This window comes from Pollicipes pollicipes, unplaced genomic scaffold, assembly GCF_011947565.3.
Source record: "Pollicipes pollicipes isolate AB1234 unplaced genomic scaffold, Ppol_2.1 Scaffold_4740;HRSCAF=5597_pilon_pilon_pilon, whole genome shotgun sequence".
Lineage (NCBI taxonomy): Eukaryota > Metazoa > Arthropoda > Thecostraca > Pollicipedomorpha > Pollicipedidae > Pollicipes > Pollicipes pollicipes.
The window spans coordinates 24,006,056-24,032,321 of record NW_023596545.1 but is presented as its reverse complement, the minus strand read 5'-3'; the positions used below and the strand labels follow the sequence as shown (position 1 = coordinate 24,032,321).

At 44.7% G+C, this 26,266-nt stretch overlaps 1 protein-coding gene across 1 annotated transcript; it reads right to left on the bottom strand.

Moving 5' to 3' along the window:
* Window positions 1-12,381: 12,381 nt before the first annotated feature.
* LOC119098076 (cuticle protein 7-like) lies at window positions 12,382-12,863 on the bottom strand. The gene has a single exon (XM_037221003.1). It carries the CDS (start codon window positions 12,859-12,861, stop codon window positions 12,382-12,384), a length of 480 nt encoding a protein of 159 aa, XP_037076898.1. The 5' UTR covers window positions 12,862-12,863.
* Window positions 12,864-26,266: the final 13,403 nt, after the last annotated feature.

Below are 26,266 nucleotides of genomic sequence, written 5' to 3'. Positions count from 1 at the left end.
ATACGGAAGTGTTTGATGGCGAAATTTTGCCCTCCGGAGATGTTTATCATGGACACCTCTTACTTGTTTCGCATTTTAATTCGTAGGTTGATGGGCATGATTGATATTTGTATTTGGGGGGGGGGGGGATGAGATGACTGCCTGTCAGCAAACTGTGGGAAAGGTATGGACTTTTTGTTTTGGGGGAGCAGGAAGAAAAAGACCAGGAATAATTGTGCCCTGAAAAAGCCAGTAAGTCTCCTGTAGACCAAGTAATTGCGCCCTTACCTGCTTTCAACACATAATTTGCAACTAGAGTTGGCCATTTTCTGTTTTAATACATCGAGCTTTGTCATCAGACAAATTATGCCACAAGACATGCATTGGGCTTATTTTTCGATTATTTGTCCCAAATTTCTTGGACTTGTTCTCCACGGTTGCTTTAACCAGCTATTTTCTATAGTTGTCATGGTTTGCTGACTGGCAAATGACTGAACTGCATATATGCACTATATTTTTAACACTGGGATACTCTAAGCTGCACAACAACTATAATATGAGGTAGATATCAGTATTAAGGAAATAGTCAGATTATCCCATTTAAAATGTGAAGTCAACATGTCAAAATTTGTCGTTAAATATGAATAAGCAAGCCTAAATAGATGCCTTTGCTGCAGCTGAAAAGGCAAGGAGCAAAAGTGACATGGTCATCTAAAAGTTATGTTACTTTTGGAGAAAAGATATCACTTTTTGGAGTATACCCAATATTGCCCTGGACAGACTTTAACCATGAAAATCAGAATAAGTTGTTCAAAGTGGCTGAAAATGCTTTGATTTGTGTGCTGTCAACTTGTCTGATGTCAACAAGCATACCCGAATGAACTGAATACAAATGCAAGTTGAAACACCCAAAATGAGCTTTATCATGTTTTTATCACAAGTGCTGCTGTCAGCATATAAGTGAGTTGAGATGATGTTCAACATATGGACCGCTCTAAGTTAGGTTAACTTGGTTAAGTGCATGGCAGGTGGCAATAGGAATTGTGCAAGAACCAGTAACTCACAACTGCTGCTGTGATACAAACAGGTTATACAGGATGAGATGATGTAAGGCCTCTGTAGGTTAGGCATAGGCTACTTTCATGGAAATAAGCATTGGTATTTTGTGAGAAACAGTGGCAAAACATTCATTTTCCTTGATCCCATCTTAAAAGAGGCCAGAGGTATGTAACCGTGTTTGACTTGGTGATGGGTTGATGTGTAGGAGTCCAAGGTTTTTATTGTTTGAGTGCGTCATGATCCTTGAATTTCTGCCGTTATTTTGTTGTTGAATTCCTTTGCTTTGTTTCATGTTAAAAAATGCCGTGGAAAGGAAGTGCAAAGTGCAGCATCAAATTATTGGTGTTACAGAGTTTTTATGCTCACTACACTGTCATGAAACTGCTATGCCTTAATGTATTCTATTTCACTTTGATGGTCTGAGATGTTAAAACAAAACAGTTTTGTCAGGTTTATGATATTACGTTCATACCAACTTGAAATAGATGGCTTTGTTTGCTGAAGCATCAGCCACTAGGTCATAAGTTTCATCTTTTGTAAAAAATTTAACCCCCGCACGGTCTTTTGCGATGGAATTTTTAACTCCCTACCTAGGCGATTCAAAGGCGATTCTAGCTCACTGCGCTAAAATGTAGTTGAACACAGAAATTATGAATTGATGATGATGAATTGATTGCACACAGAATTGTTGTGATGCCTCAATCGACACCGAACTAGTGCTGAACGGCATCGGTCATCCGAACAGAGAAAATAAATGCAATGCGTATGTGATCATTCAAAACTGTTCAACATATGCAGCTAAAAGAACCTTAACATGATCGTGTCATTAAGTCGTCGGTTTGCTTGTTTGACTTGTTTCATGTTAAATTGCGCTTATTTACTTACTTCTTGGCTACTTCACCTAGTAAAAGATGAAGTAGCAGGTATATAGTAGCAATACCCTCTCTAGTAACTAAATAACGTAATATAGAATACCCACAAATATTTTAAATGCGACATCAGTGCCACGTGGCAAATGCATATTTCAAAACTCACATATGTGCCGGTTATAACTTCTACTGCAAAAGCATGTTGGTGCACCGTTTCCAAGATGGGACAAGATTGAGCGGCGAGTATACTCTGCCGGCATTGTTACACCGAGGAGAGATGTCAGCACAGAAGAATGGGCCGGTATGGGACAGAGGACAGGGTCGATGACCTCACACAAGGCATAACTGGGGATAGGATCAAGGACAGACCAAGTCGTAATCACAGATGGCAGGACAGAAGATGGAATCGAGGCCAGACTGAGACGTAATATAACCTAGGCGGTCGGTGCCTCCCAGCAAAACAATTAACAAGAAAGGTGTCAGACCACAGGATTGCACAGAGGACAGCGCTGAGTTTGAGCACAGAACAGAACAGAGGGCTGTGGAAAAAATGAAGACAAAGACCAGGATATGAATGTCAGGAAGGAGTTCGGAGGATAGCACAGAGGTCTCTACCCTCTGGCATACATGATGGCGTGGCGCGAGGCAGGCACGCCCAGCACAACCAAAGCGCACACTCGTCCACAGGGTGGTAGTAAATGTTCTCCTCAATACGTCATTGTTTGGCTACGTCATTGTAACTTCCACAACATTGAGAGAGCCAATTGTTGGCCGTTATATCTTGGAATCATGCTAAGGAACGCCAAATATGAGCCACTCGATCAACATATCTTTCTCAGCCTTGATCGCTACATGGCTTATGAAATGACAAGACTGGAATGGCGCTATTTTCACGTCATAAATGCCAAGGTGAGGTTGAAATACTCTTGGCTCTGCACGATGTAATTAGACAAGCATATTTATTCCCTTGTATTGCTACTATTTTGTCTCGTCTGTATAATTTTGTAAGGTTTTCGAATAGTTTTGAGTGGGGAGTATGTTGTAATAGCAGCGTTGTTTTGAATAGTTGTTTACCGCCCAAGGAATTTTGGTAGTCTCCGTGGCGATTGCTGCCACCTTTTCTTGGCGGCACTGACGCCCGAACCAACGTTGAATGCGCGCCAGGCTTGAAAATACATTACCTGCCGGGATGTGGACCGAGTTGCGTGTGCGTGGAGGACGGCTGTGAGTCAATGCTCGGAAATTAGGGAGTTGATCTTGCGACAGAGTTGATTGAAGTAGCAGTTGCATTCACTGCTCGGGTACCTTCAGTAGCGCACACAAGAGATGTACAGGGGCCCGCCCCCGCCGCCCAAGGGCTCTGGGGACAGACCATCAAAAACCCTATTCATGGCTCCGAAGGGCCCAAAGAGCTTGGCGGAGATCGTATTAGGAATCCCGACCCTGCGGCCCGGGTCTGCATAACCGGTATTATTTGCGCATAACCTGTATTACAAAATCTGATGTATGTAGGTATAAGATCCATGTAAGAACAAGCACGAGATAAATTACGTAAGTTGTTCAGTGCATTAACAAGGAACATTATTCACATGGATCAGACAACAGTAATATTAGCCTTATTCTTGGGGGAAAAAACCTGGAGAATGGAGATATAGTTGGGTTGATATCTAGGACCACCCAGACAGGAAAATAAGTGAATCCAGTCTTATAAAAGCCGGTGACCAAATCTTAACATACAGGGCTTATCTTGGCCGATTATGCGAACGTGATATTTGCCCTGACTTGTGATGTGTGCTAGCTTAAAATCGTTTGCATGTGTGAGTGATACCAGATGTGCGACGCCTGTTTAATTGAAATCGTTTGCATGTATAACTGATGGGCGATGTGTGATGCCTGTTTACTTCAACTTGCTTTCATGTTTGAATGAAACGTGATGCGTGATTTCCATTTGCTTGAATTTGTTTGCATGTACACGTAAGTTCGCCATTTTAATTCTTAGGCGCTGTATCGTGGTAATGGATTGCAATCGCCCTTTGTTTCATCCCTAAATGTTGCTTTCCTGTAACAACTGTGACTTGCTTTAAAAAAACTGAAAAATCGAGCAGTATCATTGGTAGGCAATTTTGGACTCATTTCTGCTAGTGAATCGATAAAAGCATGTTGCCGAAATGTCAACACCCAACTATACTTCCACTCCCCTGGCCTTTTCCCGAGGAATAAGGCTATTACTACTGTCTTGTCTAAGCACTCGATCATTTCAAGTTTACAAAATGAGGCTACTAGAAAAGGCTACGCAGGCATGACGGCACCATGGGACTAAAATTTGGTATCCCCCAGTAAGGTTTTTGGTTGATACTATCAAAAGGTTGGCAGATACTAGTCAGGTGCTTAAAAACGGACATTTCGCCATAGAACTGGATGACAACCCTGTTCTACATATTTATTTTAAGGTTATGTGAATAGACATTGCAATTTTGCAGTTGAAAACTTCTAAAGGGAACTCAATGCTAGGGTCTGATTCCAAAAATAAATCGTACTAAACCACGTTTTCTAGTCCCAGCACTGGCGCCATATTCGTCGAGGCCAATGTGCGGGAATATCTATATGTAATGCGCTTTTGTAAAAGGAATGCTTATATACTAATAACTTGATTACATGTAATGTTAACGTTAAATTAATGGGCAATGATGTGCATATTTTCGTACTGCAGTACCTATATGAAGTGAAACGTGAAAATAGCGTTATGTGAGGAGGGCAGATGCCAATAATTTCGCTGTTGATACGCTATGATCTTCCTGGGTGTTGGTTAACATGCGGATCTATAATGTTGGATGGGTTAGATAAAAATGGTGCACACAGAACAATATCCCCAGTGCCCTAAAATATATCCACCAGACTATTTCGGAGCTGAGATATGGGCTTCGACTTTTTCACTGGGAGAGATGACAACTTGCCAGAAATCGGTCCATTTTACAGGACAATTCCGCTATCTTAAACTGAAATGGCGCGCGCTGTATTCAAGCGTAGGGGTTTACCATTCACTACCCTCATGAGGGCAGGCCAACCCTGCTTCCACGCTGACAACACTCTCCCTAAAGCTACAGGATGTGCATTCTAACTTCTCAATGCACGTCCCAGGGTGCTGCGAGCCCGTCCCGCCCACTGTATCTCACTTCCCTCAAACGTTGTTGTTGTTGCATGTTGTACTCCTTTACACGGACTGTTTCTTAGCACTTCCGGCTAGAGTTCATCGGAATAAATCACGGGTGAATGGGTAGCTCCATCTGTCTGTCGTGAGCAGGCTTGAAGCGCATTTCAGCCATAATTTTGTGGCTCTGGTGCAAACCAACGCCATTTCCCACCTGAAAATGTTTCATTGAACGTGCTAGGTCGACAACAATTCAGCTTGCGGAAATATTTATATTTCAACCAGGCAGCAAAGAGCAGCTTTTCACGACACCACAGCGTTGGTGCCATACGACTTAGTCCAATGATAACGTCACAGCATCGCTGCCCAGAATTCAGCAATGCGGAGGCTTGTTTACAAACACTACGATATCGACTTCATCCAAAATTGCCATTCTAGAAAATGTCCAATGAAGAATGGAGCATTGAGAACTATAACCAAACTAGGCCATGTAATAGGACAATCTGTACCATCTTTGTATCAGGAGATGTGGTGACATCTTCAACGACCAACGAGAAGAAGCGAAAGCTGTTATCAGATTTATCCAGAAAGCATCCGAGAAGGTCATCAATGATAACACCGCTGTTAAGGTTAACAAAACATGTATACAGAACAATCTGCTTTGCGTATGTTGCTTTATATATATATATATATATATATATATATATATATATATATATATAAGTGCACCTAACTAATAAATCGGCATGCGGTTAAGTCATGGATCAGATTTCGCGCCTGGTAGTGGTCCAGAATCGACCAAGACAAAGGGTCATTGTAGGTTGAGTCGATCGGATTTGTTATCGAAAATAAGCTTCAGTACGTGTCCCCGTTCACTAACGACCGTCTCATGGCATGGCAATGCGAATACACCTTCAAAAATCATTGTGTCTCAAAAGCACTATCACACCAAATGCTCACATGCATCATATATGCTTTCGTGATTGACGGTGACAAGTAATTTAGATGCCTCTTTCGGCGAAAATGACAGCATATTGTGTAATTTTCTGTTTCTTGTTAAGATTGTCTAGCTTCCGGAATATCTGGCTGAATCATGACCGGATTGACATAACGGGAGAGCTTCGGCACCCACAGATCGGAGTGCAAAAGTGAAGATTCATGTAATGTTACGCTCAAGAAATGTGTGAATGATAGTAACATTCCTCCTGCATGTGCGTTGCACGTTGTACGTTGTGCGTTGTGCGTTGTGAGTTGTGCGTTGGCAACACCGAGACAAATGCAGGGCATCATGCTATTGTCGGTATTTAACGGATACGTGGCCAGTAGGGAGAAGGGTGGCGGCAGGTTCTGCCAATTAATTTGTTTTTCCCGCCATTTCAGGCGGGGGCAGATTTTCTCTGACGCATGTCTCGGTTAAGATAACAGCATACCGTGCATTTGTGTCTCTTCTCTTAATTTTCTAGTCTCCTTAATATCTTGCCTAGTTGTGAACGGAGTTAGATAACGGGAGACCTGTCTAACCAGAATTGAAGCGCGAATGTGTGAATTCACATCATGTAATGCTTAGAAATATGTGGTTGATGGTGATACCCGTTCTACAAGTGTTATGTCGTACGCATGTGTAAGTGCCTACTCTCGCTGTCTTCCACGTTATCTTATTGCTGCATTGGATGTCGGCAATGATGTTTCGTGAAAAGATGATCCTTATTTTGTCAACATTTGCAACCATGTGACGAAAAATGTTTGCTTTCTTCCATATTTACTTTCTCCTTGTTTCATCTCACACTGAGCCCGCCTTCGAACACCAACTCCCACACGACAAGTCGTGATCTGTGTGGGGTCCGGCGCTCTACCACTACGGCACTTGAGAAACTCAAAGCGAGAAACGTCCCCGTTGACCAATTATGAATTCCATCAGAACATTTACATCCACGCGCGCCGAACTTCACGCGCTTTACAACACACAGGCTGGCGCGAATGAAAAAGGCGCGAACGATCAGCTGATCGGCCAAGGCAACCGGTGGCCGTAATCGCATGAGTCAGAAGTCAGTGAACCAGACTTCGCACGAGGCCAAGGGAAATATAACCACGATACAGGTTTATATATATATATATATATATATATATATATATATATATATATATATACCTGCACTTGCTGACTTGAAGGGAGCATGCGCTTAGAGGCTGCGTGGTGAGAGTTTAGAGGCAGCATGGCCCAGTACACATACCTCGCGGGAAGGAGGCGCCAGCTACATAACATGTGCAAACAACATTTTTCGAATCATACAGTTGGGTCTTGCGGTCATAATCACGACACGGTATATGCTTAGATTCACACCAAAGTTACATAAATGGGGCTTCGCGAGGAGCCGAATAACAAATTAGGACGAAATAACAGACTACGCTTTAAGGCGATGAAGCGATGAGGTGTGTCTTGTCAACCGACCTTAACCAATGGCTTATCCAGAGTGGCAGTGGGTGGGGATGGGATGGGGCTATGCCCCCTGTCCCCTGGGGCGAAGGGGCAACAAAATATGGTGTAAGGGCAGCAGAATCGTCAGTTCAGATCCACATATCCTTCATTTTCAAAAGACCCCAAAATTTCACGGGCAATACAAATTAACACAAATATTTATTTTCGACAGGCAATGAAATCCGGGCACGCGATAACCAGCCCAAAACCTTCATTCTCTACGGGCACCAAATTTCAGGGCTACAGCATTGTCGTGCCTCCCACACTGACGGAAGTCCTGGATTGACCCCTTGGGCTAGGGGACACCAAAATGGTCAGTTTGGGGCACCATAGCTTTCATTTCGCGGCGCCATAACCTTTATTTTAAAGGGCCCCTCTCTCTAAGTCGGCAATTTATTTTTCCAAAAGCTTTGGTTTTAAACAGGGTTCAAAATCCATGGACATCGCGATGTCTACGCCTGTCACCCTTGCAAAATTCTCAATCTGCCTGTTCCACGAGGAGCACCACTTATTACCGGGCATCTAAGCTTTTTTTCGGAGGCACTTTTCCACAGGCACTCACTTCCTGAGGCACCGCAAAGCAAGGGTGGGTCCAGAGGGGGAGGGGCCATGGGGTCATTCCTCTCCCCCTTGGGCCCAAGGAGGTTTGGATGCCCTGGAAATGACCAAATCTCAACGCAAAGGGGCAACAATACCTTTATTTCGCATCAACCTAACCTATATGTTTATGATACACCGAATTGCAGGGGCGCGACGTCCGTGCCGTGGCCTCGACGAAAACTTGCGTCGGCCCTTGCGGTGAAGGAGCACCAAATCCTTCATTTCGGGGCAACATATCCTTTCTTTTCAAGAAGCACCCAATTCCAGAAAATACCAGAAAGCCTCAACCCTTTATTCTGAAAGAGCAATTAATCGCAGGGGCATAACTATGCTGAGCTTTCCGCCCTGATAAAATCCTGGATCGAACCCTTGAGCAAGGGGGCACAAAACCGCCCTCGCGGGGCGACATTATCTTGATTGTCAAGGGGTACTAAATCAAAGCGGGCCATTTACAAAGCCCAAAACCATAATTTTAAATAAGCACCAAGGTTCAGCGGCAATACAATCGGTGTGCCTCTCACTTTGGAAAACAATTATGAATCGGACCGTTCGGGGAAGGGACACCCTGTTCAGGAAAACAGGCACAGGCCTCCGTTTTTATTGGGGCTTTACGACGAGTCATCGCAGTGCCCGTGCTTCTCCATTAATAAAACCCTGCATCGGCCCATTCGGCCAAGTGACGCCTTTCCTTCGGAACCTCACTGCAGTTGTTTCCTTGAGCCACCAAATGCAAGTGGCGATTGAAAGAAGAACTGAAGGTGGTCCAAAACTTCCCTTTCAAGGGGCACCGAAATACAGGGGCACCACGATTGCCCTGCCTTACACTGCTGAAGTCCCGGCTCAGCTCCTTTGGTGAAAAGGCATCAAGAACCTTGATAGCGGGCATCATAGTATTTATGTCTATGAGCACCCAATTTAAACTGGAACACTACAATCAGCCCACACATTTATTTTAAAGCGATGAAAAATTCCAGCGGCACTTAAAATGGCCCCTAAAGCTGTATTTTAACGGGGAACCGAATTAAGCACGACTCCCCCACCCCCCTTTAAGGCTCCAAGGGCCCTACGGGTCCCGAAGGTCCTTTTTTGGTCAATTGGGGGGGAAGATCAAAAGCCCGATTAAAGGGTCCGAAGGGCAGTCCAGAGGTCGTATGGAGGGATCACACCATGTCGGAGTGATCGGAAGCAGTAAACTCCACGGTAACTAAATCGTCACACATGTACACTGCGAAAATTCTAGAAACCTGGAGAAACCCTCTTACTTTGCGAGCTCCTTGGATTTCAGGATTCTGTCTACAAAAATCCTTGTATTCCGGCCATTGAGTTTTAACATTCTTATGTGTGTAGTTTGTATACGGGAACCTGGCTTACTGCGCACAGCCCCAGAAAACTAGGCGTGCTTTGTGTGCAAATACATGGAGCTTGTTCATCTTCGTCGGATCATGGTAGATTCTGTCATTTTAATGCTAAGTATTTCGAAGAAAATATGGCAGCATACACTTAAATCGGCTGCTGAATGCCATCAAAATCAGGCACAAGCCTGATTCCTGGCTTATGCACGGTTAGCAGGGTAGTTGATGAGATCAGCTGATGGCTGAGGACTAATACAGAGTTTTTGCTTTGTCTGTTACAAGGGAATACAGAATATCCTTTCCATAAAAAATATATTCAAACGTAATGTACAGGTTTCATAATCGTCACAAATTCAATAAACAATGGAAATTAGATGCACGACGTCAGCTGCGTGTAAAATCATGTTCGACAATGACAATAACGAATTCATCGGCGTAATCGCCATAGCCGCAATTTCAGTCATCAGTCGGTAAGAAGTAAAGCGTCAATCAAAATTATTAAGATTTAGGTCCCCGTCAGTGGCGTAGGCCCTCTTATAATATGGAAAAACCCGAGACTAATAAGGACGGCACCTGAGCAATCGAAACTGCCGTGGGAGGGCAACAAAGAAGCTCCAATGAACAGTGAAGGGTCCTCATAGCAAGCGAGAAGAACCTAACACCAATATGGTGGGACCCTTGAACGATCGAGAGCACCCCAGCAGGCTAACATGTAGGGTCCGGCCGGAGTACAAGATCCCCTGAACAAAGGGCACTAGCCGACGATCAGTGTACATGAATTAACGCCCCTGTGTAATCAAGAGTGCCCGGGTAGGCTAACAGAGGGAGCTCTGACAAGTGAGGGGTCCTCAGCAAATAAGCTCAAAAAGAGAAAGAGCCATAGGCCAATGAAGAGGGCTCCTTAGGATCGAGTGCCTCGGAGCGCTACCTTATATGGGGCACCAGCAACAGCACGGGGTTCTCCAAGCAAGTGGAAAGAACTTGATGTAAAGAATCCGATCCCAATATGAAGGGCCCCTGAGCAACCGAGTGTACCCAGGGATTTGGGGCCCCGGCAGCAGCGGCGGGGCGGGAGAGCCCGCTTACCCCGCGGACGCAGCGGCGCTCGCCGAGCCCACGCCACCCGACATGTCTCCGGCCGCGCCGTCGCCCGGCGCGTCTGCGCCCAGTCCGCCAGTGAGCCCCGGGACGCGGCCGCGCCCAGGCCGGACACGGCTGCCAGGTGTCTTGGTAATTTATGGTAACCCAGGGCAAGAGAACACTGGGTACTCCAAAGTTTTGACTAGTAGGTGTCGACACATACTATAAGTAAACCAGAATCTTGATTAACACCGGATTTAGTATGTTATACCAAAATTTGGCAGTGCTGTACTAACCATGCGTGACTGCACACCTCATGTGATCATCAGCGGAATGCCAGGTTGACTGTACCATGTGTTGACAAGAAGGAAAGAGCGGCAGGATTCCAAGATACGTCTGTAGTATTATCCAGCGGGACTAATCCAAACTAGCCTGGTTTCCATGGATACTGGACGTTTTGAACACTGGACATTGCGTCTCTAGACTGCAACTCTGGACGTTGCGTCCCTGGACCTTGTGAACACCCCTAATGGGCACGGAATTGGACGCCTTCCGGACGCCATGAACGCTGGATGCTGCGATGCTGCACGATATGAACACTGAACGCTGCGATCCTGGACGTTTTAATGACTCCCCAAAGATGAACAGTGATTTGGCGATCAATTCATAGCAACGGTACAGATGCATTAATTTTTGCATGCAACTGCATTTGCAGTCACAAATTAAGTCACAGTCACACATTCACAGTCACATTTGCAGTTGCAGTCACAAAGTAAGCAACTACTGTGCACATCACATCACACATCACATCACATGGTACGAATATCAGGACTACAGCACTGCAGGCAAGGATAAGTCGACAGCACAGTATTGACATTCTTAACGGTCATTGGAAGGTTTTGGTAACATATTAATGACGCTGTCTGAGTTTTCACAGAGTATCGTGCGTAGACATTATTAATCTGCCCTAAAAGCTGGCGATCGCTACGCTGCGTATGCCAAACGGTCCTCCAAAGCGTCTGTTACGACCAGTGCCAAGACAAAACATCCACAAACAAGTCATTCACTAATCCGCCACCCAACACAGCGACCGCAACGGGAATGGCCGGTTGGCGTCAGCTTTCGTGCGTTTCGAGGCATTTTTTGGATTTGGCTGGCAGATGCTGCCAGGTATTGTTGTCGTCACAAAACCATTCTGTAACGCCACCAAACGATGAGGACATAGGGCGCACTCTTACAACTTTGATTTATAGCTTTAAATTTTGCTGCTTAGCATCGTTTTTGAAGTTTAAAAGCTCACCAACAGCTACAAGTAAGCTTTTTCCATCATATCTGATGCTTATCCCAGTATCTTCAAATATGGCGCATTTCCTTTTAGAAGGACACGGTTGCGAACTACACAGAAGAGCTTTACCATGGCTATTTTACTTCAAAACTGCATGCAAATGTCGAACAATGCATTTAAGTAGAGGTAGCAGTGGTATAACGTGTTGCAATGCATGTTATTACGGGTAATAGTGTTTGAAGTCTGACTTTTGAGGAGTAACACTAATGTCGGATATACGTACTGGCAGTAGACGTAATGTGGAAGCACTCCCGTCAGTAGGAATTCTTGACATATTATAAATATCATGGATCCTTTTCTCACACCTCGAAGGTGACTGCCGTTTCGTGCAGGAAAGAAATATCACATGACTGATGTTTGCCTTGCCAATATATTTGGTGTTTCACAACATTGAACAATGGAAGGACCATTTAAGCCAGTTACACAATAAATACATTCCAAAACAAGCAGAGTAATATCCTAAAACTCAGAGCTTAGTTGCTATACTTCTGGACGGGGCGGTAGGCGTAGATGGGCTCCTGCTCTGGCTCCTGGTACGCGGGAGCGGGCTTGTAGACGGGGGCGGCCTTGTAGACGGGAGCAGGGGCGGCCTTGTATCCGGGCTCCTCCGGATACTGGGCCTCGCCCTCATACGTGACTTCAGCGTTGTAACCAGCGTAGTCGTCGACCGTGTACTTGACCGTCTGCACGCGGCCGTCGGGCAGGGCCACCGTGTAGTAGCCGGACGTCTGCTTGCCGTCGCTGTTCTCGTTGGCGGCGAACTTGGAGCCCGACTCGTAGTCGCTGACCGAGTAGTCGAAGGCGTAGGGCGAGGGCTCGAACTCGGGCTCCTTGTAGGCAGCGGGGGCGTGGTAGGCGGCGGGGGCATGGTAGGCAGACGGAGCCGGGTAGGCAGACGGGGCGTCGCTGGCGGTAGCGACGGCCAGGAGGGCGGCAACAATGAAGACCTTCATTCTGACGGAGGGTTGTGTGCGTGTGACTGGACGGTTAGCTGTTGGCTGATGTGAAGATGCCGAACACTTTCCCTTTTATATCGTTCTGGAGCGGCGCAAGGCCTTGGTAAGAACCGGGCTGCTGGCCGTGTTCAGTGTGAGTAGTCTCGGCGGGCGGGGTCAGTGTCCGGCGGCTGCGATCTGCCGCATCTCGGCTATGGCCACCGTTTTTCATGTGTATGAAGGTAGTCGTAGCGACATTTTGTTCCTTTTTGGAGTAAGACGCGAAATCTTTGCGCACGCGCAATGAGGTGTGTCGCAAACACCACAAGCACGCATTATTTGTTTGGAGGTCCGATTATGACCAAAATTTACCTCCAATGTATGAGGAGGCACTGAAAAAGTGGCGGGTGTAAAAGTGGATAAAGTGGCGGGTGTCAAGTTGATAAAGTAGCGGCGTAAAATAAAGGTGGTGTGAGGTAAAATAAAGTGGCGTCAGCGGCGTTATGGCAGTGCATGCTCGTAACTTTAGATGTGCTAATGTCGGCACCGAAATTTACAGTTCAGAATGCCTTAAAATGTAGGACGTCAAGGTCTTTCGTACATACCTAGAGCTGTATGGTTCTGAAACGTGTCAGTTGAAATCTAGCTTGAACCGTTGGACTGGATGATTTTTTAACTTGAAACATACCTAAAATATGTTTAGGAGCCATGGTGTCTTCTAGCGTGGTTACTCACCCTGAACGCACCTGCTTTGTGAGGGATATCATAGTGCGTACCGGGCTAACTTTTAAGAATTTCCAAAAGTTCATCTTCTAATTAATGACAGTTCCAGGATTATTTTGCCAGAGAGCATAATTTTCATAGGCTGGTCGTGACTGTGGTGGTTTGTGCTCCACACCGAGAGACATTCGATGAACATGGAGGGACCAAGGCGCACCTAAGTACAAAGACCGAATGAAATGATGTGTTGGGTAGCATTTCCCGCAAGATATTTGACGTCATCTTTATAACCTGGTCAGTACTTAATTCACCTTTTTCGGATGAGTTGGTCTGAAGTGCTCCCAGGATATTTAGAAAACTAGGAGCGGTACAGCTAAGTGGTAAAGAGCAGCGGATGCTTGTGGGAAGCTTCCTCAATATAGTGTTATTAACATCAGTCCAAGTCACGTGTGATATAGTTAAAAGTGGTTTAAGCACGTTAAACACTACGGTGGTGACGCCAACTTTACCTATTCCACGGTTGAAGCAAACTCCTGAACGGTGCGGTGTAGCCATTCTACACCTTGTATCGTAGGAGGCAATTTAACATTCAGCTCAGAGGTCCTCAAAGATGCGGACATGGGCGCAGTCAGTGACCGGCGGCTGTTTTCTCCGGCATCTGGGGCATGGCCATTGGCACAGTCAATTTCGTCGGGTGTAGGTAAGTAGTAACCAAGTTGCCGCCTTTTTGGAACTAGACGCGACGCGTTTTGGTCCCACGTTATGAGGTAACTCACAAACACGAGAAGTACGCATCAGGTGTTTGGAGCTCCCATTTTCACCACGTTGTAATGTAGAAGTAATGTAGCATTCCTGTCGGTATAAGTTTTTGCCGCATCACAAATATCGTAGAACCCTATTTGTTCGCTCGTCGAAGATGGCTATTATCTGGTGCAGGAAAGAAGTAAAACAAGCTGGATATGCTTGCAATGTCAATGTGTTTGGTGCCTCACGACATCGGACAATGGAGCTTTTAAACCAGCCACAGAGTCTGGAAACAGAGTAATATCCTAAAGCGCAGATCTTAGTTCTTGTACTTCTGGATGGTATGGTAGGCGTAGATGGGCTCCTGCTCGGGCTCCTGGTACACGGGAGCGGGCTTGTAGACGGGAGCAGCCTTGTAGACGGGAGTAAGGGCAGCCTGGTGCTCGGGCTTCTCGGGATACTGGGCCTCGCCCTCGTACGTGACCTCAGCGTTGTAGCCAGCGTAGTCGTCGACCGCGTACTGGACCGTCTGGACGCGGCCGTCAGGCAGGGTCACTGTGTAGTAACCGGACGTCTGTTTGCCGTCGCTGCTCTCGTTGGCGGCGAACTTGGAGCCCGACTCGTAGTCGCTGACCGAGCAGTCGAAAGCATATGGCGAGTTCTCGAACTCGGGCACCTTGTAGGCGGCGGGGGCGTGGTAGGCAGACGGGGCCCGATAGGCAAACGGGGCGTCGCTGGCGGCAGCGACGGCCAGGAGGGCGGCAACAATGAAGACCTTCATTCTGAAGGAGGGTGGTGTGTGTGACTGGATGGGCAGCTGTTGACTGATGCCAAGACGTCGAACATTTTCTACCGATTTCGCGCCATGCATGGCCTTGCCATGGTCGTGCGACCAAGTTGTTCTAAGCGGACATTTACGGAAACAACACGAGTTAACGAATGAAAGCGAGGTCAGTGTCTGCCACCATAGCTACAAATTGTTGTTGTTAGACGTGACGTTGACAACCACATTTAAATTGTTGCAGGCCGTTGTGATTTTTCGCTGTCGATTTTTTAACCGGTATCGTCTACTGCCCTGTCTACATGTGCAGCTTGGTTTTTAATTAAAGGGAATTGTCCACATTTATAGATATCGAGGTAAGCATCCGATATGATGGGGGAAAAGTCTACTTGTAGCTATTGGCAATCTTTTAAGGTTCAAAAACGACCCTGAATTTGTAACTTTCGAGGGTTGTAAAATGCGCCCCGTTACGCCATCGTTTTGTGACGAGAGCAAAAATTGGCAGCATCTGGCAGCCAGACCTAAAGAATTCCTCGAAACGCACGAAAGCTGACGCCAGTCGGCTATTCTCGCCGCGGGCACTGTGGCGGGGGGCCGATTAGTGGGTGCTTTGTTTGTGAATTTTTCGTCTTGGTACTGGTTGTGAGAAAAGCTTTGGTGGACTGTTTGGCATGCACGACCTATGCGACATAGCGATCGCAAGCTTTTATGGCAGATTATTGATATGAAAGCGCGACGTGCTGTGAAGACTGTCATACACTGTCATGAATCTCTTACCAAAACCTGCTAAGGACTGTTGAGAATGCCAATAGAGCATTGTCGACCTATCCTTGCCTGCAGTGCTGTCATCCCGACATTGATGCCATGTGATGTGCACAGAAGTTACTTTCTTTATCGATTGTAGGTGGAAATGCAGTTGCATGCAAGTATTAATACATCTGTAACATGGCTATGACTTGATTGCCAAAGCATTATTAATGCCATGTTAAAGATGGCAAGGCTGAGCTACCAATAACATTTTTCTTGCTCAGGATTATTTATGCAACTACCAGTTAACCCTGATGTAACCATTGTGGTGCAACAATATTCTCGCTGGTGATAGTTCTTTGGCGTTGTTTAATTAGTTGCTACCATTCATTCTTAACTTATAAACTGGCTTAACATCGAGTAGTCAACCAATATGGTACATTGTGTAATGGCACGGGTCATTACGTCATTGCGTCAACAGCGTCATTGTGGCACTTCCTCAGTGCTGTACTGTGACATGGAATAATGAAGAATAGGATGCTTTTGTACTGCAATCCCTGCTGCTCTCATAATAAAGGCTATCATGAAGAGATGGGTCAGGCGTGCATTCTTGTACTAACTCCCTATCTGACATATGGCTGTCCAAAAACGCATGATACAATATACAAATCACTTTCAGCAAAGCAGACAGATGAAATAAGTGACATCACTTGCTCAGCCTGTTTTGGAAATCCACATAACATAAGTGACAAAGATGCAAACATGCCTTCCTTGTTCATAGTCACACAGCATGCCGCAGCCATCAGGGTGCTTCACTAAAAAATGACAAAAAAATAATACATGCACTGGAATGACACTGCAAACATGCTGACCTTGCACAAGGCTGGAGACATGACAAGTGCATGTAGTTATGCTTAGATGAGCAAAATGTAAGGAAGTGATCAAGCTGTCAGTGCACACAAGGCTCATTATAAAAATATTATCGAGTGCTATCCAAGACACCAACAGCAAAACCTCTCCACCTTCCTCAGCACCCAAGATCTCACGAAAGTTGCGATGGCTAGGACATTGATGGCTCACACGCACTGCTTGCCCGAATACAAAATTTGTTGAGACAGTAGTATGTGCATCAATAATAATACAGCACTATATCTTCAGATCTTTTAGGGAAAGAGTTTGGCGTACCCGTATCATGTGAACTTATGCCAACCATGTGTGCTTATGAGCGGCGAACGCCAGCTCCTGTGCCAAAATGAATTACAAATACATTGACATGCAATGGATTAATTACATGCTGGAATACCTCAGTAGGTTCAAGGCAGGGAGCAACCATCGCTTTTGAACTAGGGCGGGAGTGAAAAATTGCATGCAAAAAGACCGCGCGGGAGTGAACAAATCCATTCACAAAAGACGGAACTTATGAGCTCGTGACGGATGCTTCAGCAAACAAAGACATCTATTTCAAGTTGGCATGGGCGTAATATCAGGAACCTGCCAAAACGATTTCGTTTTTAACATCTTAGGCCATTAAAGTGAAACAGAAAACATTAGCACGTGCTCGGATGGGGGGCAAATTGACCGTTCCCCGAGGGCTTTTCCCAAATGGTTTTTGAACAGCGCGGCGTAGCCGCGCCACATTTTGCATAGCTGTAGAAAATTGCATAGCGGATCGTTTAACATGCCAATTTTAGATGTACCTTGCGACGTCGCTGACCTATGACAGGTCAAAGTCATCCCATGTTTTCAGCGAAGGCAATTTCTAGGGAATCGTTAAATCTGGTACGACAACGGAGTGTTTGACGAAGACATAAACATCTGAGATGCTTTCTTAGGCACCACAAATACTGAATGAGCAAATTGCGTTGACCTAAGGTCAGGTATGATGGTCAGATCAAGGTCAAAACCAACCTGATTTATTTCTCTAGGGGTTGCTGTATGGGATAGTTTCTGGGGCTCATTTTGAATTTATTGACAGCAGGAACCGCGTCATACATTTTCAGTTGACTTCTTAGGGGTCAGGACAGGTCACTTACCTCAGACGACCCGAGTCGAACGTTTTGTTTTGGAACATACTGCCTAGCGCAATCTTTGTCGCTTATTCGAATGAAAACGCGGAGCAGTCTTGGATCATTTTGGTCACTTTAACCTTCAAAGGGTCAAACAAGGTCAATGACCTCAAATGGTTTCGTGACCTTTTGCTTAAAGACAGTTGCCTGGGTTCTGGGGGCGCTTTGAAGACCAACCTGGAATTTGACATTGTTTGAACTTATTCGACCTGAGGGTCATAACCTAGGAAGCTGAAACCATAACCTAAATGAGTTCACGTATAGGTCAAGACACCCTGTAAATTTGGTGTCTCTGGCTTTCTTAGTTCCCGAGATCTCAGAGGGGGGTTCAAATTACCCCCCACCACCCGAGCGAAGGGTATCTAGCTGGCCAACCGGGCGCGTGTTAAAGCATAGGAATTTCATGACAGTATTTTGAGCATAACAAATTATCAACACTTATAATTCGATGCTGCACTTTTAAATTCTCTTCCACAGCACTTTTTAAACAAAACAAAGCAAAGCAAAGCAAATTAAATACATTACAACAACAGAAAATTCAACAAGCATAAAACACTCAAACAAAAAAAAACATTGGACTCCTACACATCAGCCCAGCACCAAGTCAAACACTGTAGACATACTTCTGGCTTCTGTTACGGTGGGGTCACGGAAAACAAACATTTTGTCACCGTTTCTTACAAAATACCAATGCTTATTTCCATGAAAGTAGCCTATGCCTAACCTAAAGAGGCGGCTTACATCATCTCATCCCGTATAACCTGTTTGTATCACAGCAGCAGTTGTGAGTTACTGATGCTTGCACAATTCCTATTGCCACTTGCCATGCACTTGACCAACTTAACCTAACTTAGAGAAGCCCATGTGATGAACATCATCTCAACTCACCTATCTGTTGACAGCAGTACTTGTGATAAAAACATTAAATTTAAAGCTGGTTTCTGGCTAGTTTGAACTTGCATTTTTACTCAGTTCATTTTTGCATGCGTGGTGACATCAGACAAAGTTGACAACATGCAAATTAAAGCACTTAAAGTCACTTCGAACAACTTATGTCGATTGTTATGGTTAGCCTGTGTCACAGGCAACAATGGGTATGCTCCACAAAACAATCTCTCTTCTCCAAAAATAACAACTTTTAGATGACCATGCCAGTATTGCTGCTTGCCTTTTCAGCTGCAGCAAATACATCCATTTGGGCTTGTTTATTCATATTTAATGACAAAGTTTGAGATATTGGCTTCACATTTTAAATGGGTTGGTCTGACTATTTGTTACATAGCAATATTTAACTCATATTCTAATTGCTATGCAGCCTAGAGTATCCCTGTGTTAAAAATATAGTGAAGATATACAGTACAGTCATTTGCCGGTCAGCAAACCATGACAACTATAGAAAACATATGATTAAAGCAGCCATGAGGGGGCGCTTTAAGAAATTTGGGGCAAATAACCAACAATATCTAACAAAATAAGCCAGTTGCATGTCTCGAGGCATAATAATTTGTCTTACGGCAAAACTCGATGCATTAAAACAGAAAATGGCTAGCTCTCGTTACCAATCATGTGTTGAAAGCAGGTAAGGTAAGCAATTACTTGGTCCACAGGAGACTTACCGGCTTCTTCCTGCCTCCCCCCCCCCAAACAAACATTTAGTACCTTTCGCATGGTCTGCTAGCAGACAGTCATCCGACTCACCCCTAAATATAAACATGAATCATGCCCACCAACCTTCGAGATTAAAATGCGAAACAAGTATGAGGTGCGCATGATAAACATATCCACAGGGCAGAATTTCGCCGTCAAACACTTCTATATTACATGCGTCAGGTCTGTCGCAAGGCTCAACATGGCAGCATATTCTAATGCTGCCATAGAGAGGCGCATTAGGCAAGGCTATTTTTTAAGTCTTGCCAGATAGCATGGTAAGCCAGAAACTCGAAAAGCTTGGATGTATCCTTATTGAGCACCGCCATGAACAAAAAAAAAAAAAAACAGTTAAACGAAGATTTAAGAGGGCAAAAATGGCCGTAAAAATAAGTTCCGTGCTTCAAATTGTCTCCTTCATTCCATGTGAACTGTTTACGCTTGGGTGTATATCAAACATGTTTGGGCGGCTGGCGAATTAATCCAATTTATATATCAAATACCTACAAGCTTGCAGTTGGATCTTCTTGCAGGGAAATTGGTCAGAGCAGCAGATGGTACCTCTTAAGGCAATCGAAAGGGAAGGAAGAATAAAGTGGTACCACATTGGTATGATACAAAGAACAACAAAAGTAGCTAAATAAATATAAAGACAGGTACTTTTCTCGCAAATGTTTTAATCGGTTGATTTGACTTAAGATCTGTTAATATAAGTGCTCAAATGGTGATATTCATCTTGTGGTGTGGTGGTGAGGCCAAAAAAATAGGGAATGCGTGAAAACCTTGCCTTTGGCGCACAGGTGCAGATTGTGATGCATTTTGTAAACAAACCAAACTTAATGTGTGCAAACGGCTGGGGTCGCTCGGGTTCTTGGGCTTGGACGTGCCTGGCGCCCTTGCTCTGTGGATACATAGACATGATTCAGATATAGGTGTGGGTAGGACATAGCCATAGGTGTCCGGGCTCTGCGGAGCCTCGTTTATACTTGGTGGTTTCAAGTGAACTCGGCTTTGTATGACATCTGAAAAACTCAAAACGGGGAAAAGGGGTTTGGCATGTGCGATTAAACAATGTTAGGAAGGAGTGAAAAAATCACATAAAATATGGGGAAAAGAAGTGAAAAATTCCTTCTCATAGGGTGTTGCTTTACACCCAAAGTCGGCAATTCTAGGACACTGGTTCAAAGTATTGGCAAGATCATAATGAAGTTGCAAATTACCTTTTTTACACCCCTGCAACATAGGTGCTAGTATGTCTTTTAGTTTGCTAGCACTGCCTTGTCTTCTTCAAACACAAAAATAAAGTTAGAGGCAGGTACCAATCTATCACTTTTTTGGGAGTCAGTAGACTTTAAAAATATCAAAGCAATGTTCTCTCCCAGAAGGACAAACCTCGGACGTACACTCCCATCATATCAATATCAATACAAGCCACTGGCATGCACCACCAGCAATCCTACCCATTTCAAGCCCCTGATTCACACTCTTGTCAAATACGTGTAATCTTACACTTGCCCAGCTCGCGGGACTATCAACCTGCAGGGTTTCCCACAATTCCCGCACAGATTTTCGGTTACAACCCCGCATTTCACCGTAAGCCCCATTCAAAACGAAGTCCCAACGAGGGTTCATGGCAATGCAGTTCAAGAAGATGTACTTCTAGGGTACAATTCTTCGGTTCAATATTTTAATTTGCCGTACAACGTGTGTGAAATAGTAAAATATATGTTTAAAATTTATGTGATGTTTCCCTAATTTTATAATGCCTTGCTAACCCATAAACCAACGTTGTTTGCTTCGGTGGACGAAGCGCTAATAGGCTGTCTGTAAGAAAGACGGCGGTGGAAGAAGAAAAAAAGACATCAGGGAAAAAAGCAGATTTACTGTCGCGTCTCTGTTTTGTAAAAATTCGGCATAGTGTCCTTTTTTCGGTGCCGTACCTTTTTTGCAGACAGTGGCGTTGTTTTCTTTGTACCATTGCTCTATGGCCCAAAAATAAAGAAAATGTCCCGTTGACGACGAGTGCCGCACAACCCGAAAGTTCTTACGTTTACGTTCGTAACACGCATTCAGCAGCAATATCTTACTATCAGCCAATGACCTTCCGCGCATTGTATCACATGTGCCGCATCATTGCTATCGCGAATTTATCAGCGGCCATCCTGTTTTGACTACAAGCAGAAAACAGCCTGTAGTATGACGGCAATCGCATGACGTTTCTATGACGTCATTTATGCCAAGGCGACTTTAAAGTAGGCTCCCAATAAACCTTTTCGCACTTTGCGGGCGTGTAATTCAGGAGCAAGAGAGTTTTGAGTCTTAAAAAGGACATCGACGTGAACTGCATCAAAAGGTCCTCAAGATGGCTATTTCAGTTCAAAACCCCACACAAATGTGGACTATTCCTTTTAAGCCGGGGCCCATTCCCGATACGAACTATCGGACCCATGTATACGCTCACGCGCTGTTCCGCAAATTCGAATTACGCGCAGGCAAAAACCCTTTGCCGTGAGAGGATCCCCGTCCGAAAAGGAACTCCGGTCGAATTATCGGTGGTCAAGGCTGCTAAAAGCATACTCGCCGCAAATGACGCATCTGACTAAAATTGGATGGCGCATACAGTTCTGTTCAAGGCCATTTCAGTTCTGTTTGATGTTGCCGCCGTTTCGAGGGTTTTGGGTCATTATTTAAGACAATCCAAGCCCAAGATGGAAAACTCTTTTTTTTTATTAAGTAAATACCTAAAAGCGCCAGGGTTGTTTTTGCAAACGTTCCTCCCATGCCCCTCCCATTCCAACATTTGGTTGACAAGCTATTGGATGAAGCAGTGTGCTCAATCTTGAATGACTGATTCCTCAAGAAAATGTGAAGTTACATCACAGTGGTAGACCAATCGTGATCAAATGGCAGGGAAGCAGGGGCTCAAATATTTGTTATTGATGCAATTAGGGTGCTGGCTGCTTGTCAGTATAATGTGCCTGAGATAGGTAATTCAATAATTCCTGCACGATATGAAGGATCCATAAATATAGATCATTGTAACCAGCTCGGAATGTGAAACGTTTTTATGAAGGGAACAGAATTGCCCAATGAAGGTTTGGAAATATTAATTAGGCACTGGATGAAAATCATTGTCACCAGTACTCTGCTAAATCTAGGTTTGTTTATTACATGTACAAGGAACGGTACATGAGTTAAGTAATACTTAACACAATGGCGTGTACTGCATGGCATGTCTTTGTTGCATAACACTGGTTGTGTTTGTACGGGTGAGTAGATATGCTACCTTGGTGCCTTTTTGTGATGGATGTCTTTGCAAGCCATGATGTAGTTCATTTAGCTCTTGTCATAATGAATAGTATGTTATTCATTTTGAGTTAAGCCTGCTTTCGTCATGACACAGCCTTCTTGCTGGTTCGTGTATCGTGATCTTTGGACTGTGCAAACGCAGCTGTCTGTGTCACCCAGCCATTAGTTCATATCAGCCCAATGCTGTTGAATGCAAAGATATTAAGGCAGCATTTCAACCCTGGTATGCCAAGCAAGCAAATAGCTGCATTCTGACTCGTCAGCTCATGCCTAGTCTGAATGAAAATGCTGCCCTCAGGTACTGATGCTGCATTGTACAGGGGATGCGAAACGTAATTGCACAAGTTGTGCCACTTGTTGCGTATCTTTCAGCAGTCATTTCAGTAGCTTACCTCATTGTTGCAAGCTGCTCATAACCGCAATAGTGTGGGAGTAGGTGATACGTTTCTGGGGCGGAGCAAAGTACGGGACATAATGCTTGGTGGCCCATCTCATCAGAGTGTGGTTAGTTTGTGAATATAATTGGCCGATGTAAGAAAATGCTCATTTCCCGCCAGCCCTCGCATGACAGCAAATACTCATGTGTCACAAGCTCCAGGTGCATCTCAAATGCCATCCTAAATAATGCCAGTCAGAACACCAAGCCACGATCCACATTGCAGAATGGGAGGAAGTAGCCTTGCTTGCACTTTTTTTGGAGCCATTGTCTTGTATGGGTTGACTAGCACATGTTGGTTTAACATCATCTCTGCCATTGTCATGAAATGTCTTACAGTTTTAATAAGCAGTTCATTTCCTTGTCATTCTTGATTGTGTTCCTGTGATGAAAAGAATTATGTCTAGCAAAAACATGTGCTGGAACATTCGTAACAAAGTTTTTCCTGCTTTGTGGAAACTCATGTTATCTTCCTTCTTGTAATGCACAATGTTCACATGCTTTGTGTTCACTATACAATTTTCATATAAGACTATAACTATGGCGCAGACTTGGCAATGCTGCATGGGCAACTTTTGTGCTTCAGGTGCTATGGCTTGTGCTGTGGCTATAAAGCCTATGAGTCCCGCACAGATCATTTTTTTCAGGCGGAATTCGTCTTCCTTCTCGCCCTCACGGCCACCTCGCGCCCACCATGGCTCTATACATTCGCCATGCATAAGCAAAGTACCGACAGCACGGTTCGTCTCAAAAGCGCAATTTACGCTCATAATCCGTTCGTTTTCCAAACTAAGCGGGATCGAACTACCGACCGTAAATCGAGCGTAATGCCGGTCTCGCCCATGTAAACGCACATCGGCAAGAGGTTTAACGTCGCATGATCTGTTCCGATCTTAGCTCGAATTACCCTCGGCTACCCATGTAAATATGGTACGTGATCTTGATCGGAGCTGCTGGCGATTGCATGCCACTAATCTAATGTGGTTTTCAGCTGATTGTTTCTCAGGGAGCATTAGGCCCAAAGGGTCATGGCTGAATTTAACGACAGTTTCAATATTAGACGCGGAACATGGGCGTCTTGACTTGATTGTTGCGCGGTTTGAAGGCCATTATTATCTCAGTTACCAATCGTTTGCAATGGTGTCCAGCACGTGGAATGTTTTTTGTCTCCCATGGTTTTGGTTTTTGGATCATGCGGTTGACTTAATCGGCAATTGACGGTATTAGATTGGGGCCACTTTGCTCAGTTCAGTAAGCCTGGAACCAACGCCCCCAGATGGCAACGGTTGTTTGATCACGGTGTTGCTTACGAGTCAGCCGACAATGTTTTCTCTCAGAAGTGCAAACTTCGCACGCACACTCCCCATCACATCAATATCAATAAAAGCCACTGGCACACCACCAGTGATCACACACATTTCAAACCAGTGATTCATACTCTTTTGTTAAACAAGTGTGAACTCACACTTGCACAGCCCGCGGAACTGTCAAATTGCAGGTTTACGCACAGAATTTCATTCCTAACACCGCATCTCACCGTGACCTCTCTTCAAAACGAAGTCCCAACGGAGGTCCATGGCAATGCGGCTGAATAGGTTGTACTGGTAGGACACGATTTTTTGTTAAATATTTCTGTGGTACGACATGTGTGAAATAGTTAGTGAAATATACATCTTAAATTACTACAATGTTTCCCCAATTTAATAATGTCTTGCTAACCCATAAACCCGTGTAAGGTGCTGTGCTCCGGTACAAAAGGCGCCAACCGAGCTGTATGTAAGAGATACGTCGGTAGAAGAAAAAAACGTGTAGGAGTTGACGTTTTCATGACCTAAAGTGCAGATTTTAAAACCAGCTTATTTATTTATTTGTTTATTACACGTCTTAAGCTCACTCCACTCAGAATGTGGCTATTACAGAACCCGTGTCATGGAAATAAAACACTGTATGTCAGGGAGGCTCGCGCAAACACTTACACACGCCGGCACACGCACGCAAAACGCACTCTCTCACATTCGCTGAAGTCATTTGAAGTAGGCGTCGCTATCCGTTATTGATCTGCCGCTGCGGGATATAGCTACGCAACTCGCGTAGCATAACTAAAATAAGTGAAAAGGGATGGCAGCCAACAATTTTCAATTTTAACCCTTACCCTAATTCGCCGGCTTTTGTGACGCGGTCTGGTGGGGGAGGGGGATTCCATGACGTTTGCAAGCGAAGAAAGGTAAAGCCTCGCAAAAAGAAAACAAACAAATGAGTAGTGAGCCGAAAGTGAGAGAAAAAAGGTGAACGTCAGATTTTCCTGAAAACTAAACATCAGCTTTGCATGTTCATATATGCGAAGTCATGCAGCGTATTGACGTGGAACATAAAGAGGCGTGTGCCTTGTTTTGTCAAGACTACAATGGCATGTAATTTTAACTATTATTTAATGAATGTGAACTATTATTTATTTATTTAATGAACTATTATTTAATGAATATTTAACGAATGTGAGAGAGTGCGTTTTGCGTGCGTGTGCCTGCGTGTGTAAGTGTTTGCGCGAGCCTCCCTGACATACAGTGTTTTATTTCCATGACACGGGTTCTGTAATAGCCACATTCTGAGTGGAGTAAAAAACTAATAGTTAAAAACTAAAAACTAATTAAACTATTTTGTGATATGATATCGCATCACGCTACTGGCGACGATTTTTCCTCCAGAAATTTGGTCGGCGACAAAAGTACACTTTTGCCACCCCTGGGTCACCGGTTGACTGATGCCGAGACACCGAACGCTTTCATTTCTATACGAATCTGGAGCGGCGCATGGCTTTGGTGAGATCGGGGCGACTGGCCGTGTTCAGTGTGAGCATTGTCGGAAAAAGCATCCTCGGACCTCGGCAGACACCAGGAAACAGAGATCCTTAAGGAATCGGAGATGGGCGGTGTCAATGTTCGGCGGCTGTGATCCCCCACATTTGGGTTACGGCCA